Below are 17,816 nucleotides of genomic sequence, written 5' to 3' on the forward strand. Positions count from 1 at the left end.
TCTGAACACGTCAGTCTGAACACGTCAGTCTGAACACGTCAGTCTGAACACGTCAGTCTGAACACACGTCAGTCTGAACACGTCAGTCTGACACAACACGTCAGTCTGAACACGTCAGTCTGAACACGTCAGTCTGAACACACGTCAGTCTGAACACGTCAGTCTGAACACGTCAGTCTGAACACATGTCAGTCTGAACACACGTCAGTCTGAACACACGTCAGTCTGAACACGTCAGTCTGAACACGTCAGTCTGAACACGTCAGCCTGAACACGTCAGTCTGAACACGTCAGTCTGAACACGTCAGTCTGAACACGTCAGTCTGAACACGTCAGCCTGAACACGTCAGTCTGAACACACGTCAGTCTGAACACGTCAGTCTGAACACGTCAGTCTGAACACGTCAGTCTGAACACGTCAGCCTGAACACGTCAGTCTGAACACACGTCAGTCTGAACACGTCAGTCTGAACACGTCAGTCTGAACACGTCAGTCTGAACACGTCAGCCTGAACACGTCAGTCTGAACACACGTCAGTCTGAACACGTCAGTCTGAACACGTCAGTCTGAACACGTCAGTCTGAACACGTCAGTCTGAACACACGTCAGTCTGAACACGTCAGTCTGAACACGTCAGTCTGAACACACGTCAGTCTGAACACGTCAGTCTGAACACACGTCAGTCTGAACACGTCAGTCTGAACACGTCAGTCTGAACACGTCAGTCTGAACACGTCAGTCTGAACACGTCAGTCTGAACACGTCAGTCTGAACAAGTCAGTCTGAACAAGTCAGTCTGAACACGTCAGTCTGAACACACGTCAGTCTGAACACGTCAGTCTGAACACGTCAGTCTGAACACGTCAGTCTGAACACGTCAGTCTGAACACGTCAGTCTGAACACACGTCAGTCTGAACACGTCAGTCTGAACACGTCAGTCTGAACACGTCAGTCTGAACACACGTCAGTCTGAACACGTCAGTCTGACACAACACGTCAGCCTGAACACGTCAGCCTGAACACGTCAGTCTGAACACGTCAGCCTGAACACGTCAGCCTGAACACGTCAGCCTGAACACGTCAGTCTGAACACGTCAGTCTGAACGCACGTCAGTCTGAACACGTCAGTCTGAACACGTCAGTCTGAACGCACGTCAGTCTGAACACGTCAGTCTGAACACGTCAGTCTGAACACACGTCAGTCTGAACACGTCAGTCTGACACAACACGTCAGCCTGAACACGTCAGCCTGAACACGTCAGTCTGAACACACGTCAGTCTGAACACGTCAGTCTGAACACGTCAGTCTGAACACGTCAGTCTGAACACGTCAGTCTGAACACGTCAGTCTGAACACACGTCAGTCTGAACACGTCAGTCTGAACACGTCAGTCTGAACACGTCAGTCTGAACACGTCAGTCTGAACACACGTCACTGGATCTTGTGTTCAGTAAAGTAGTGATGAAGTGACTGCGCTATGACCACAAGGATGGTTTAAAAATAAAAAAACTTTAAAAAGGACTAGAGCTGGAAAACAGGTACTTAACCAAAAAACAATTGTGAGTTTATTAAGGAATAGGTTTATGTTTCAATGCCAACATATATGTATTTTTTTTCTTTTACAGTTTTGTATTATTGTTGCATTGATATTGTACCTTGCCTAAAAATTTATAAATGCAATAAAATTCCTCAAAGGGTAAAATAATTGTCATTAATTTGTTTTAATGGACTACTAACAATAATGTAAGATGTTTATTTTTTGTTAAAGTTTTTTTAATAGGCATTTTAAATTTAAACGACTTTTTTAAACAACTTTTAATTGAAATTTCAACGCTGTTTCAACGTTGAAATTTCAATTCTGTATCAACATTGATTCAACGTTGAATTAACGTTGAATCAGTGTTGATACAGATTTGAAAGATTTGTTGATTCAATGTCAGATATCAACGTTGATTCAACGAAGAGCCTGATGGAACATATAACGTTGATTTAACGTAATTTTGCTATCTGGGGAGCTCCATGAACGTTAGCTCCATGAACGTGAGCTCCATGAACGTGAGCTCCATAAACGTGAGCTCCATGAACGTGAGCTCCATGAACGTGAGCTCCATGAATGTGAGCTCCATGAACGTGAGCTCCATGAACGTGAGCTCCATGAACGTGAGCTCCATGAATGTGAGCTCCATGAACGTGAGCTCCATGAACGTGAGCTCCATGAACGTGAGCTCCATGAACGTGAGCTCCATGAACGTGAGCTCCATGAACGTGAGCTCCATGAACGTGAGCTCCATAAATGTGAGCTCCATGAACGTGAGCTCCATGAACGTGAGCTCCATGAACGTGAGCTCCATAAATGTGAGCTCCATGAACGTGAGCTCCATAAATGTGAGCTCCATGAACGTGAGCTCCATGAACGTGAGCTCCATAAATGTGAGCTCCATGAACGTGAGCTCCATGAATGTGAGCTCCATGAACGTGAGCTCCATGAACGTGAGCTCCATGAACGTGAGCTCCATAAATGTGAGCTCCATGAACGTGAGCTCCATAAATCTGAGCTCCATGAACGTGAGCTCCATAAATGTGAGCTCCATGAACGTGAGCTCCATAAATGTGCCTTGAAAGTGTGATAAATGAGGCTCAGAACCTTGTGTGCTTCTGTCAGACTCTTGTACAATTTGGTGTGGGAGGAGCTACTTTAAGGCCTGATCTTTATGTCTCTGTGGGAGGAGCCTGTATCTGTGGGAGGAGCCTGTCTCTGTGGGAGGAGCCTGTCTCTGTGGGAGGAGCCTGTCTCTGTGGGAGGAGCATGTCCCAGACAAATCTGTGGATCGAGTGGATTCAATGGAAGAAGTGAAGGTTGAACACGTCTGTTGTTTCCAGGCGACAGTCCAAGCGTGTACGAGGCGTGTACGAGGCGTGTACCAGGCGTGTACGAGGCGTGTACGAGGTGTGTACGAGGCGTGTACCAGGCATGTACGAGGCGTGTATGAGGCGTGTATGAGGCGTGTACCAGGCGTGTATGAGGCGTGTATGAGGCGTGTACGAGGTGTGTACGAGGCGTGTACGAGGCGTGTATGAGGCGTGTACCAGGCGTGTACCAGGCGTGTACCAGGCGTGTATGAGGCGTGTACCAGGCGTGTGTGAGGCGTTTACCAGGCGTGTATGAGGTGTGTACCAGGCGTGTATGAGGAGTGTATGAGGCGTGTACCAGGCGTGTATGAGGCGTGTACGAGGTGTGTACAAGGCGTGTACGAGGCGTGTATGAGGCGTGTACGAGGCGTGTACCAGGCGTGTACCAGGCGTGTATGAGGCGTGTATGAGGCGTGTACCAGGCGTGTATGAGGCGTTTACCAGGCGTGTATGAGGTGTGTACCAGGCGTGTATGAGGCGTGTATGAGGCGTGTACCAGGCGTGTATGAGGCGTGTACCAGGCGTGTATGAGGTGTGTACCAGGCGTGTATGAGGCGTGTACGAGGCGTGTACCAGGCGTGTACCAGGCGTGTATGAGGCGTGTATGAGGCGTGTACCAGGCGTGTATGAGGTGTGTACCAGGCGTGTATGAGGCGTGTATGAGGCGTGTACCAGGCGTGTATGAGGCGTGTACCAGGCGTGTACCAGGCGTGTACCAGGCGTGTACCAGGCGTGTATGAGGCGTGTATGAGGCGTGTACCAGGCGTGTGTGAGGCGTTTACCAGGCGTGTATGAGGTGTGTACCAGGCGTGTATGAGGCGTGTATGAGGCGTGTACCAGGCGTGTATGAGGCGTGTACGAGGTGTGTACGAGGCGTGTACGAGGCGTGTATGAGGCGTGTACGAGGCGTGTACCAGGCGTGTACCAGGCGTGTATGAGGCGTGTATGAGGCGTGTACCAGGCGTGTATGAGGCGTTTACCAGGCGTGTATGAGGTGTGTACCAGGCGTGTATGAGGCGTGTATGAGGCGTGTACCAGGCGTGTATGAGGCGTGTACCAGGCGTGTATGAGGTGTGTACCAGGCGTGTATGAGGCGTGTACCAGGCGTGTATGAGGCGTGTACCAGGCGTGTATGAGGTGTGTACCAGGCGTGTATGAGGCGTGTACCAGGCGTGTACCAGGCGTGTATGAGGCGTGTACCAGGCGTGTATGAGGCGTGTACCAGGCGTGTATGAGGCGTGTATGAGGCGTGTACCAGGCGTGTATGAGGCGTGTATGAGGCGTGTATGAGGCGTGTACCAGGCGTGTATGAGGCGTGTACCAGGCGTGTATGAGGTGTGTACCAGGCGTGTATGAGGCGTGTACCAGGCGTGTACCAGGCGTGTATGAGGCGTGTACCAGGCGTGTATGAGGCGTGTACCAGGCGTGTATGAGGCGTGTATGAGGCGTGTACCAGGCGTGTATGAGGCGTGTACCAGGCGTGTATGAGGCGTGTACCTGCTCTGAGCTCCGAGACACATCGAGGGCAGAATCACACGGCTTCTCCCATCGCCGACATGGAAACAAACACCAATGAATCAGTGTGCGGGCAACCATCACGGGCACGATCACGGGCGCCGATCACGGGCACGATCACGGGCGCCGATCATGGGCGCCGATCACGGGCGCCGATCACGGGCACCGATCACGGGCACGATTACGAGCAACGGTCACGGGCACGACGCAGACGCACTTACAGACCGGCGCGACAGCGAGGCTTCGGGGGTGGAGCACAGAGAAGCAGGCGGACTCGCCACGCAAAATCTACCATGGACGAAATGTCACCAAAGGAAAGAGGCGGGCACAGGGTAGAGAAGAAGCAACAAGCCAACCACGACAGTGAATCACATCACGGACAGAAGAGGCGCCACCGAGCGTGACCTCTGACCCGGGGCCTGAAAGTGGGCGTTTCCTGTCCAACGTGGCCCTGGTCTCGGCCCTGGTCCTGGTCTCGGCCCTGGTCCTGGTCTCAGCCCTGGTCTCGGCCCTGGTCTCAGCCCTAGTCCTGGTCTCGGCCCTGGTCCTGGTCTCGGCCCTGGTCTCGGCTCTGGTCTCGGCCCTGGCCCTGGTCTCGGCCCTGGTCCTGGTCTCGGCCCTGGTCTCGGCTCTGGTCTCGGCCCTGGCCCTGGTCTCGGCCCTGGTCCTGGTCTCGGCCCTGGTCTCGGCTCTGGTCTCGGCCCTGGCCCTGGTCTCGGCCCTGGTCCTGGTCTCGGCCCTGGTCCTGGTCTCAGCCCTGGTCTCGGCCCTGGTCTCGGCTCTGGTCTCGGCCCTGGCCCTGGTCTCGGCCCTGGTCCTGGTCTCAGCCCTGGTCTCAGCCCTAGTCCTGGTCTCGGCCCTGGTCCTGGTCTCGGCCCTGGTCTCGGCTCTGGTCTCGGCCCTGGCCCTGGTCTCGGCCCTGGTCCTGGTCTCGGCCCTGGTCCTGGTCTCAGCCCTGGTCTCGGCCCTGGTCTTGGCCCTGGTCTCAGCCCTGGTCCTGGTCTCGGCCCTGGTCCTGGTCTCGGCCCTGGTCCTGGTCTCAGCCATGGTCTCGGCCCTGGTCTTGGCCCTGGTCTCAGCCCTGGTCCTGGTCTCGGCCCTGGTCCTGGTCTCGGCCCTGGTCTCGGCTCTGGTCTCGGCCCTGGTCTCGGCCCTGGTCTCAGGGTGTTTACTCGGGTCAGTTCCCGGGGCAGAGTCCAGCTCGAGTTTCACCTGTGTTCTGTACCTGTCGTCTTCTGGGGAAGCGTGTTGGATTAGGATCCTGGGGCTGGCCGGGCGTCTCCGCGGCAACGTTTGGGACAAAGACTGTCTACGAGCGACAGGAGAAAGTCATTCACAAACACAACCACAGCACCAGCACCAGCAGCACCACAGCACCAGCAGCACTGCAGCACCAGCAGGACTAGCACCAGCAGCACTGCAGCACCAGCAGCACCAGGAGCAGCACTAGACCCAGCAGCACCAGCAGCACTGCAGCACCAGCAGCACTGCACCATCAGCAGCACCAGCAGCACTGCAGCACCAGCAGCACCAGCAGCAGCACTAGCACCAGCAGCACCAGCAGCACTGCAGCACCAGCAGCACTGCACCATCAGCAGCACCAGCAGCACTAGCACCAGCACCAGCAGCACCAGCAGCACTAGCAGCACTAGCACCAGCAGCACTAGCACCAGCAGCACCAGCAGCACCAGCAGCACCAGCAGCACTAGCACCAGCAGCACTAGCACCAGCAGCACTAGCACTAGCACAGGCAGCACTAGCACCAGCACCAGCAGCACTAGCACCAGCAGCACCAGCAGCACCAGCAGCACTAGAGACTTAAAAAACAAAGAGATGCTGAGGTGGAGGCGGAGCAAAACGAGGCGCATCATCTTTAAACTTGTTATTATTTATTATTGAACTAAGAAAAACATATTTCAAGCTTTTAATTTATTTTTCAGGATTCTAAATTTGTATTTTCATGTTTGATTTTTTATTTCACCTTCAGCATCTTTTAAAAAAGTTATCAAGTCCAGATCAAGTCCAGACCAGGTCCAGATCAGGTCTAGACCAAGTCCAAACCAGGTCCAGACCAAGTCCAGATCAGGTCTAGACCAGGTCTAGACCAGGTCTAGACCAAGTCTAAACCAGGTCCAGATCAAGTCCAGATCAAGTCTAGACCAGGTCTAGACCAAGTCCATATCAGGTCTAGACCAAGTCAAGATCAGGTCTAGACCAAGTCCAAACCAAGTCCAGATCAGGTCTAGACCAAATCCAAACCAGGTCCAGATCAAGTCCAGATCAAGCCCAGACCAGGTACAGACCAGGTCCATATCAAGTCTATATCAGGTCCATATCAGGTCCAGATCAGGTCTAGATCAGGTCCAGATCAAGTCCGAACCAGGTCCAGATCAAGTCAAAACTAGGGCTAGATCAGGTCCAGATCAAGTCCAGGTCAAGTCCAGACCATGTCCAGATCAGATGTAGACCAATTCCAAACCATGTCCTAACCAGGTTCAAACCAGGTCCAGATCAAATCGAAACCAGGTCCAGATCAGGTCTAGACCAAGTCCAAAGCAAGTCTAGATCAAGTCCAGACCAGGTCCTGATCAAGTCGAAACCAGGTCCAGGTCAGGTCTAGACCAAGTCCAAAGCAAGTCTAGATCAAGTCCAGACCAGATCCAGATCAAGTCCAAACCAGGTCCAGACAAGGTCCAGATCAGGTCTAGACCAAGTCCAAACCAAGTCCAGATCAGGTCTAGACCAAATCCAAACCAGGTCCAGATCAAGTCCAGATCAGGCCCAGACCAGGTACAGACCAGGTCCAGATCAAGTCCATATCATGTCTAGTCCAGGTCCAGATCAAGTCCAAATCAGGCTCAGACCAGGTCCAGATCAGGTCTGGATCAAATCCAGACCAGGTCTGGATCAAGTCAAAACCAGGTCCAGATCAAGTCCAGATCAGGTCCAGATCAAGTCCAAACCAGGTCCAGATCAAGTTCAGGTCAAGTCCAGACCAGGTCCAGATCAGATCTAGACCAAGTGCAAACCAGGTCTAGATCAAATCGAAACCAAGTCCAGATCAGGTCTAGACCAAGTCCAAAGCAAGTCCAGACCAGGTCCAGATCAAGTCCAAACCAGGTCCAAATCAAGTCCAGATCAGCCCCAGACCAGGTCTAGACCAAGTCCAAACCAGGTCTAGATCAAGTCCAAATCAGGCCCAGATCAGGCCCATACCAGGTCCTAATCAGGTTCAGATCAAGTCCAAATTAGGTCCGGATCAGGTCCAGATCAAGTCAAAACTAGGTCCAGACCCGGTCCAGATCAAGTCCAGATCAAGTCCAGACCAAGTCCAAATCAGGTCCAAACCAGGTCCAGACCATGTCCAGATCAGATCTAGACCAAGTCTAAACTATGTCCTGACCAGGTCCAAACCAGATCTAGATCAAGTCCAAACCAGGTCCAGACCAAGTCCAAACCAGGTCCAGATCAAGTCCAGATCAGGTCCAGACCAGGTCCAGATCAGGTCTAGATCAAATCCAGACCAGGTCTAGACCAAGTCCAAACCAAGTCCAGATCAGGTCTAGACCAAGTCCAAACCAGGTCTAGACCAAGTCCAGATCAGGTCCAGACGAGGTCTAGAGCCATGAAAATGACATTCTACTGGAAAACTGAATGTTTGATGAGTTTTTCTTGTATAATTGAGTCCGACTACAAAGTCTACGTACTACAGAGTCTACGTACTACAGAGACTATGTACTACAGAGTCTACGTACTACAGAGACTATGTACTACAGAGTCTACGTACTACAGAGTCTACGTACTACAGAGACTATGTACTACAGAGTCTACGTACTACAGAGTCTACGTACTACAGAGACTATGTACTACAGAGTCTACGTACTACAGAGACTACGTACTACAGAGACTACATAGGGATCATCTCAAAATGGGTTGAAGCTGAAAAGACGTAATATTTATCGTCTTGGGGGGTTGAACCTACATTTCGTCTTTTTGTTGCTTTGAAGCTTCAATACATCGTTGTGTCAGTCAGAAATGCTAAAAATCTGCAAAGAGCATCAGGCCAACTTTAGGCGGCGGGTGCGGCGCGGAGCACGGGGAGTGCGTACGGGGGAGCTCGGCGCACTGCGGCCCGTGCGCGCACCGCGGCCCGTGCGCACGGTGCGTTGTGATCACGGCGCGCAGTGGCCCGTGCGAAGGAGCACCCGCCCCGCTCCCCGCGCTGGCCACGGCGCGCCGTGGACCATGTGGATTGAGTAAACAAACATGTGTGACAGGTGACATTATGTGGAGAATTCATAACTTCTACTGATAAACTTACCAAAGGATGTTCAGAGATGTTCACTAGAGGTGAGCAGGTCTATCAAGCTACTATCGTTTTAGCAACGCGTAACATTTTATGTGAAGCCAGACTTTCGTCTTTTGAGGGGGGGAGGGGCTCCAGAGAGAGACGAAAAAAATTACGTCTTTTCAGCTTCAAACCATTTTGAGAAGATCCCTTAGTACAGATACTACGTACTACAGAGACCACGTACTACAGATACTACGTACTACAGAGACCACGTACTACAGATACTACGTACTACAGAGACCACGTACTACAGATACTACGTACTACAGAGACCACGTACTACAGATACTACGTACTACAGAGACCACGTACTACAGATACTACGTACTACAGAGACCACGTACTACAGATACTACGTACTACAGAGACCACGTACTACAGATACTACGTACTACAGAGACCACGTACTACAGATACTACGTACTACAGAGACCACGTACTACAGATACTACGTACTACAGAGACCACGTACTACAGATACTACGTACTACAGAGACCACGTACTACAGATACTACGTACTACAGAGACCACGTACTACAGATACTACGTACTACAGAGACCACGTACTACAGATACTACATACCAAGACTACTAACACTACTAACACAAGTATTACGACAACATCAATAAACCAAATCTAGTAGAGAAAGCGCTGGAGCGTTTGCAGCAGCAGAAGGTTCCGGAGCGGGAGGGACTTAATAAGTGGGAGGGACTTAATAAGTGGGAAGGACTTATTTAAGTGGGAGGGACTTATTTAAAGAAGATAATTAGTTTAATCAGATTTTGAACATTAAAAACTGGTGAATTATAAACTTTGGATTGTTTAAGCCTCAAAAAACATGTGCATTTTAGACCTAAAAATATACATCTAAAATATACATTAAAAAATACATTTGAAATATACATTAAAAAGGTGAATTGCATTTTGGAAACTGAGATAAACAGAAAATATAATGTTAAATTCAGCGACAAAAAAATCTAAATTTTTTCTCAGGGTTAAAAAAAAAATTAAAGTTCATCAGCGTTTGAAATTCAAATGTGATGAATGTTCTAAACTTTACAGACAAGAATAACAGAAGACTAGACCAGGACTAGACCAGGACTGGACCAGGATTGGACCAGGACCGGACCAGGACTGGACCAGGACCGGACCAGGACTGGACCAGGACTGGACCAGGACCGGACCAGGGCTATAACCGGACCACAGGAGGCAGCAGCGTTACCTGTCTGCCTGAGGAGAGGGGGAACAGGACTCTGGAGTGAGACAGGTGGCACTAGCGCTCCTCAGCCTGTCCAGAGCAGGCTGCAGGTCACTGCGCCACAGGAAAGACAGAGAAACAGGACAAACAACAACGTCAACAAATCACGTCTTTACTGAAACTTCTCATTTGCATAAGCCGAGCCAGAGTGACCGATGCGCCGCTGACCGCACCCTCAAAGCCCGCGCTCCACACCTCCAGCGTCACACGGGGCCCTCGTGTGGACATCTGTCATCACTACACCTCTATGTCTCAGCAGAACCTCCCATTGGTCAGCGGCCCGTCCAGTTCGACGCGAAAGCAGACGGACATGGGCAGAAGGCGGAGCCCGAGGGCGCGTCCCATTTCTGAACGCTTGTCTCCTCGAAGCCGCGGCACTCGGTTCCTCGGTTGTGAATCGCATCCGCCGAGAAGAAGGAGACATTGGGCGAGTTTGAGACAAGCTCGGCCTGTGCAGATCCGCTCAGAGTCGCTCGGAGACGCTCGGAGTTGCTCGGAGTCGCTCGGAGACACTCGGAGTGCGTGTGTGTTTGATTATGCTACAAACTAATTTAATTCGATGTTAAAGGGCCTATGACAGGTTTTTATCATTTTCTAGTTTTGACTTTACATTTAAAGGTGGAATGGACGATTTTTTTCAGCAAATTTTTTATCATATTTCCTCGTGGCGTGGATAAATCATTTGTCCTGCCACGTATCAATCATAAAACGCACCTACCGCTCACCTGCAGCCGCGTGCGGTTCGTCCCCACGTTTCCGCGTGCCTAAGCGCATGGATCTATCATAATATAGTTCCCTCAGTGTACGGGGCAAAATGAAGACGGAGAAAGACAGTTCGAGCTGACGCAGAAGTGGACAGAAATCTTCAGGAGACGAGCGATGATGCGCTCCGTTGCGCTAATAAACAAACGCACGTGTGTGTTGTATCAGTCCACACGGGGGGAGTGGCATGTGCACGGGGGAGGGGCATGTGCACGGGGGAGTGGCATGTGCACGGGGGAGTGGCGTGTGCACGGGGGAGTGGCATGAGCACGGGGGAGTGGCCTGTGCACGGGGGAGTGGCATGTGCACGGGGGAGTGGCATGAGCACGGGGGAGTGGCATGTGCACAGGGGAGTGGCATGAGCACGGGGGAGTGGCATGAGCACGGGGGAGTGGCATGTGCACTTCCGCCTGCGTTCTCAAATCGCCGAAAAATCGTCCATACCGCCTTTAATCAAGTGACAAATCTGTAGTAAATAACAGGAAGTAACATCACACCAGGGACACTCATACAGGAAGTGACATCACACCAGGGACACACTCAGTTTGTTCATAATTTACGGAAAAAAAACAATAATTCCACAAAATCGCTCGCATATTATTTTTATACAATATATATATTTTTGGCCCAGTGTTTGCTGGGCAATTTCCAAGTGTGATGTCATCGATTGCAAACAGGAAGTAAAATCATACAAGTAAAAACTAGCTACATTTTTAATAATTTTTTGCAACATTTTAAATATAATTGTCTCAGTTTTAGTCCAACCTGTCATGGGCACTTTAGGAGAGAATGAAGGTGAGAGGTGTAAATGCCTCGTGTCCCGCCCGACTCGCGCACATCGCCCAGGTGAGGCGCCGAGCCCGCTTCGGACCCGCCTCCTCCTGCAGGCGTGACGGACGGAGGAGGAGTCAACGAGGCAAACGAGACGCGCCGAGCAATGGGATTGGCCAGCGTCACCTGGTGCGCGAGCGTGATGACCTCACTGCGGTTACCATGGAGATGAGTGACACATGAGGAGGCGGGAGGAGAACAGGGTGAACGGGTTCTACTGCAGAGGTCACTTCAAACGCATCTGATGATCGTTAAGTTCAGGCTGAGCAAAGTGACCTCTGCAAAGGTCAAAGGTCATGAACAACAGCACAAAAGCAACTGCACCAAAAGGACAAAAGGACAAACAAACACCAACATCTGTCCAGAGGCCGAGTCCACAACTATATGTTTAATCCAAAACTGAATTATACTTTTTACTCCTGAGGTCGATCTGAGCGAGTCACAAAAAGTCAAAGCAACAACAATGTGACTAAAAGCAAAACAAATTTGGTTAAAGCAACAAAAATATGACTAAAAGCAACAAAAATTAGATTAAAGCAACAAAAACGTGGTTAAAACAGCAAAAACATGACTAAAAGCAACAAAAATCCTGACGCCGATCTGAGCGATTCACAAAAAGACATTTAGTAATTTTAAATTTGTGTGGCTGTGAGACGGCAAAAATGACTAAAAGCAAAAAAAAAATTATGAAAATTTGACAAAAAGCAACAAAAACTTGAAAAAACTTGACAAAAGCTTGACTTTTTTAATCCCGATATGAGCGATTCACAAAAAGTGGTTCATTAATTCCAGTGTGTGTGTGAGGGGCGTGGCTAAAGCTAGCATGTGTGAGGGGCGTGGCTAAAGCTAGCGTGTGTGAGGGTCGTGGCTAAAGCTAGCGTGTGTGGGAGGGGCGTGGCTAAAGCTAGTGTGTGTGAGGGGCGTGGCTAAAGCTAGCGTGTGTGGGAGGGGCGTGGCTAAAGCTAGTGTAGTAGAAAAAGCTTCAGTTGTAGTCATCTGGACTCAGTTTGAAAAAGTAGACGTTTCGACTCTCATCCAAGAGTCATTGTCAATAAAAGAATTTAGATCGAGAACTCCGATATTAATACTGTTCTGTGGTAAGACCCGCCCATTGGGCGGAGCCTTCCTGAAGTAGAAGGAGTTGTTTGTTTCAACAGAAACTCCCCCTTGTATCTACCGAGTCTATTCAGAATCTTAATGGGCTATTAGAATCCTCTTTGTCTTTGTGAGACCCTGGCTCAACCACCCTGAGTACCTGATTAGCATCTAAATGTCCTTGTCCTGGTCCTCTACCTTTCCAGGGGTTCAGTAACCCATTATAAATAACAGGAAGATTAAACCTTAGCCCTCCATTTCTGTTTAAAGAAGGTCTTTCTTTTTTAACAAAAATAGCTTCCTTGACTCCTCTTTCAAACCATCTTTTCTCCTGCTTAAAACCTTCACCTCACCGTCTTCAAACGAGTGATTAGAGGCTTCAAGATGGAGATGCACGGCACTCTGTGGTCCTGAACTTGTATTTCTTCTGTGCTGATAGAGCCTCTTGTGTAGAGGCTGTTTTGTCTCACCTATGTACCGTTCTTTACAGCTTTCTTCACTGCATTGGATCAAATAAACTACATTGCTCTGTTTTTGAGTCGGCAACTTGTCCTTAGGATGAACCAGTTTTTGTCTTAAAGTGTTTCCTGGTTTAAAATAAACAGGGACTTCGTGTTGTCTAAAAATTCTCTGCAGTTTTTCCGACAGGCCAGACACATAAGGGATAGAAACACCCTTCCTTCTCTGTTCAGTTTGGCCCCGCTTGGGCTCTCAACAGAGTGAAGAGAAAAAAGAAGCAGGACAAAAGGGAAACTGAACAGAGAAGGAAGGGTGTTTCTATCCCTTATGTGTCTGGCCTCTCGGAAAAACTGCAGAGAATTTTTAGACAACACGAAGTCCCTGTTTATTTTAAACCAGGAAACACTTTAAGACAAAAACTGGTTCACCCTAAGGACAAGTTGCCGACTCAAAAACAGAGCAATGTAGTTTATTCGATCCAATGCAGTGAAGAAAGCTGTAAAGAACGTTACATAGGTGAGACGAAACAGCCTCTACACAAGAGGCTTTATCAGCACAGAAGACATGCAAGTTCAGGACCTCAGAGTGCCGTGCATCTCCATCTTGAAGCCTCTAATCACTCGTTTGAAGACGGTGAGGTGAAGGTTTTAAGCAGGGAGAAAAGATGGTTTGAAAGAGGAGTCAAGGAAGCTATTTTTGTTAAAAAAGAAAGACCTTCTTTAAACAGAAATGGAGGGCTAAGGTTTAATCTTCCTGTTATTTATAATGGGTTACTGAACCCCTGGAAAGGTAGAGGACCAGGACAAGGACATTTAGATGCTAATCAGGTACTCAGGGTGGTTGAGCCAGGGTCTCACAAAGACAAAGAGGATTCTAATAGCCCATTAAGATTCTGAATAGGCTCGGTAGATACAAGGGGGGAGTTTCTGTTGAAACAAACAACTCCTTCTACTTCAGGAAGGCTCCGCCCAATGGGCGGGTCTTACCACAGAACAGTATTAATATCGGAGTTCTCTATCTAAATTCTTTTATTGACAATGACTCTTGGATGAGAGTCGAAACGTCTACTTTTCAAACTGAGTCCAGATGACTACAACTGAAGCTTTTTCTACTATGGAACACGCCTGGACGAATGAGGGATTACACCGACTAAAGCTAGTGTGTGTGAGGGGCATGGCTAAAGCTAGTGTGTGTGAGGGGCGTGGCTAAAGCTAGCATGTGTGAGGGGCGTGGCTAAAGCTAGCGTGTGTGAGGGGCGTGGCTAAAGCTAGTGTGTGTGAGGGGCGTGGCTAAAGCTAGCGTGTGTGGGAGGGGCGTGGCTAAAGCTAGTGTGTGTGAGGGGTGTGGCTAAAGCTAGCATGTGTGAGGGGAGTGGCTAAAGCTAGTGTGTGTGAGGGGCGTGACTAAAGCTAGCGTGTGTGAGGGGCGTGACTAAAGCTAGTGTGTGTGAGGGGCGTGGTTAAAGCTAGCATGTGTGAGGGGCGTGGCTAAAGCTAGCGTGTGTGAGGGGCGTGACTAAAGCTAGTGTGTGTGAGGGGCGTGGCTAAAGCTAGTGTGTGTGAGGGGCGTGACTAAAGCTAGTGTGTGTGAGGGGCGTGGCTAAAGCTAGTGTGTGTGAGGGGAGTGGCTAAAGCTAGTGTGTGTGAGGGGCGTGACTAAAGCTAGCGTGTGTGAGGGGCGTGACTAAAGCTAGTGTGTGTGAGGGGCGTGACTAAATCTAGTGTGTGTGAGGGGCGTGACTAAAGCTAGCGTGTGTGAGGGGCGTGACTAAAGCTAATGTGTGTGAGGGGCGTGGCTAAAGCTAGTGTGTGTGAGGGGCGTGACTAAAGCTAGTGTGTGTGAGGGGCGTGGCTAAAGCTGGTGTGTGAGGGGCGTGACTAAAGCTACTGTGTGTGAGGGGCGTGGCTAAAGCTAGTGTGTGTGAGGGGCGTGACTAAAGCTAGCGTGTGTGAGGGGCGTGACTAAAGCTAGCGTGTGTGAGGGGCGTGACTAAAGCTAGTGTGTGTGAGGGGCGTGGCTAAAGCTAGTGTGTGTGAGGGGTGTGACTAAAGCTAGTGTGTGTGAGGGGCGTGGCTAAAGCTAGTGTGTGTGAGGGGAGTGGCTAAAGCTAGTGTGTGTGAGGGGCGTGACTAAAGCTAGCGTGTGTGAGGGGCGTGACTAAAGCTAGTGTGTGTGAGGGGCGTGACTAAATCTAGTGTGTGTGAGGGGCGTGACTAAAGCTAGCGTGTGTGAGGGGCGTGACTAAAGCTAATGTGTGTGAGGGGCGTGGCTAAAGCTAGTGTGTGTGAGGGGCGTGACTAAAGCTAGTGTGTGTGAGGGGCGTGGCTAAAGCTGGTGTGTGAGGGGCGTGGCTAAAGCTAGTGTGTGTGAGGGGCGTGACTAAAGCTATTGTGTGTGAGGGGCGTGGCTAAAGCTAGTGTGTGTGAGGGGCATGGCTAAAGCTAGCATGTGTGAGGGGCGTGACTAAAGCTAATGTGTGTGAGGGGCGTGGCTAAAGCTAGTGTGTGTGAGGGGCGTGACTAAAGCTAGTGTGTGTGAGGGGCGTGGCTAAAGCTGGTGTGTGAGGGGCGTGACTAAAGCTACTGTGTGTGAGGGGCGTGGCTAAAGCTAGTGTGTGTGAGGGGCGTGACTAAAGCTAGCGTGTGTGAGGGGCGTGACTAAAGCTAGCGTGTGTGAGGGGCGTGACTAAAGCTAGTGTGTGTGAGGGGCGTGGCTAAAGCTAGTGTGTGTGAGGGGTGTGACTAAAGCTAGTGTGTGTGAGGGGCGTGGCTAAAGCTAGTGTGTGTGAGGGGAGTGGCTAAAGCTAGTGTGTGTGAGGGGCGTGACTAAAGCTAGCGTGTGTGAGGGGCGTGACTAAAGCTAGTGTGTGTGAGGGGCGTGACTAAATCTAGTGTGTGTGAGGGGCGTGACTAAAGCTAGCGTGTGTGAGGGGCGTGACTAAAGCTAATGTGTGTGAGGGGCGTGGCTAAAGCTAGTGTGTGTGAGGGGCGTGACTAAAGCTAGTGTGTGTGAGGGGCGTGGCTAAAGCTGGTGTGTGAGGGGCGTGGCTAAAGCTAGTGTGTGTGAGGGGCGTGACTAAAGCTATTGTGTGTGAGGGGCGTGGCTAAAGCTAGTGTGTGTGAGGGGCATGGCTAAAGCTAGCATGTGTGAGGGGCGTGGCTAAAGCTAGCGTGTGTGGGAGGGGCATGGCTAAAGCTAGCGTGTGTGAGGGGCGTGGCTAAAGCTAGCGTGTGTGGGAGGGGCATGGCTAAAGCTAGTGTGTGTGAGGGGCGTGGCTAAAGCTAGCATGTGTGAGGGGAGTGGCTAAAGCTAGCGTGTGTGAGGGGCGTGACTAAAGCTAGCGTGTGTGAGGGGCGTGACTAAAGCTAATGTGTGTGAGGGGCGTGGCTAAAGCTAGTGTGTGTGAGGGGCGTGACTAAAGCTAGTGTGTGTGAGGGGCGTGGCTAAAGCTAGTGTGTGTGAGGGGCATAGCTAAAGCTAGCATGTGTGAGGGGCGTGGCTAAAGCTAGCGTGTGTGGGAGGGGCGTGGCTAAAGCTAGCGTGTGTGAGGGGAGTGGCCAAAGCTAGCGTGTGTGGGAGGGGCATGGCTAAAGCTAGTGTGTGTGAGGGGCGTGGCTAAAGCTAGCATGTGTGAGGGGAGTGGCTAAAGCTAGCGTGTGTGAGGGGCGTGACTAAAGCTAGCGTGTGTGAGGGGCGTGACTAAAGCTAATGTGTGTGAGGGGCGTGGCTAAAGCTAGTGTGTGTGAGGGGCGTGACTAAAGCTAGTGTGTGTGAGGGGCGTGGCTAAAGCTGGTGTGCGTGAGGGGCGTGACTAAAGCTAGTCTGTGTGAGGGGCGTGACTAAAGCTAGTGTGTGTGAGGGGCATGGCTAAAGCTGGTGTGTGTCAGGGGCGTGGCTAAAGCTAGTGTGTGTGAGGGGCGTGACTAAAGCTAGTGTGTGTGAGGGGCGTGGCTAAAGCTAGCGTGTGTGGGAGGGGCGTGGCTAAAGCTAGTGTGTGCGAGGGGCGTGGCTAAAGCTAGCGTGTGTGAGTGGCGTCACTAAAGCTAGTGTGTGTGAGGGGCGTGACTAAAGCTAGTGTGTGTGAGGGGCGTGGCTAAAGCTAGTGTGTGTGAGGGGCGTGACTAAAGCTAGCGTGTGTGAGGGGCGTGGCTAAAGCTAGTGTGTGTGAGGGGCGTGGCTAAAGCTAGCGTGTGTGAGGGGCGTGACTAAAGCTAATGTGTGTGAGGGGCGTGGCTAAAGGTAGTGTGTGTGAGGGGCGTGGCTAAAGCTGGTGTGTGAGGGGCGTGGCTAAAGCTAGTGTGTGTGAGGGGCGTGACTAAAGCTAGTGTGTGTGAGGGGCGTGGCTAAAGCTAGTGTGTGTGAGGGGCATGGCTAAAACTAGTGTGTGTGAGGGGCGTGGCTAAAGCTAGCGTGTGTGGGAGGGGCGTGGCTAAAGCTAGTGTGTGTGAGGGGCGTGGCTAAAGCTAGCGTGTGTGAGTGGCGTGACTAAAGCTAGCGTGTGTGAGGGGCGTGACTAAAGCTAGCGTGTGTGAGGGGCGTGACTAAAGCTAGTGTGTGTGAGGGGCGTGGCTAAAGCTAGTGTGTGTGAGGGGCGTGACTAAAGCTAGCGTGTGTGGGAGGGGCATGGCTA

General features: G+C 50.9%; 1 protein-coding gene across 1 annotated transcript in view; it reads right to left on the minus strand.

The window, feature by feature from the left end:
* The window catches only part of LOC140351120 (regulating synaptic membrane exocytosis protein 1-like), a 138,244-nt gene that overhangs the window by 40,882 nt on the left and 79,546 nt on the right, over positions 1 to 17,816 (minus strand). Inside the window, exons 19-20 of the mRNA XM_072436821.1 lie at positions 10,004 to 10,093; positions 5,654 to 5,737 (exon numbers count right to left, since the gene is read on the minus strand). Coding sequence (XP_072292922.1) covers positions 5,654 to 5,737; positions 10,004 to 10,093 — 174 coding nt within the window. The remainder of the gene's footprint in view (positions 1 to 5,653; positions 5,738 to 10,003; positions 10,094 to 17,816) is intronic.

Source organism: Eucyclogobius newberryi, unplaced genomic scaffold (genome assembly GCF_026437365.1).
Source record: "Eucyclogobius newberryi isolate DKJ021-1_F unplaced genomic scaffold, fEucNew1.0.hap1 SCAF_8, whole genome shotgun sequence".
NCBI classification, from domain to species: domain Eukaryota; kingdom Metazoa; phylum Chordata; class Actinopteri; order Gobiiformes; family Gobiidae; genus Eucyclogobius; species Eucyclogobius newberryi.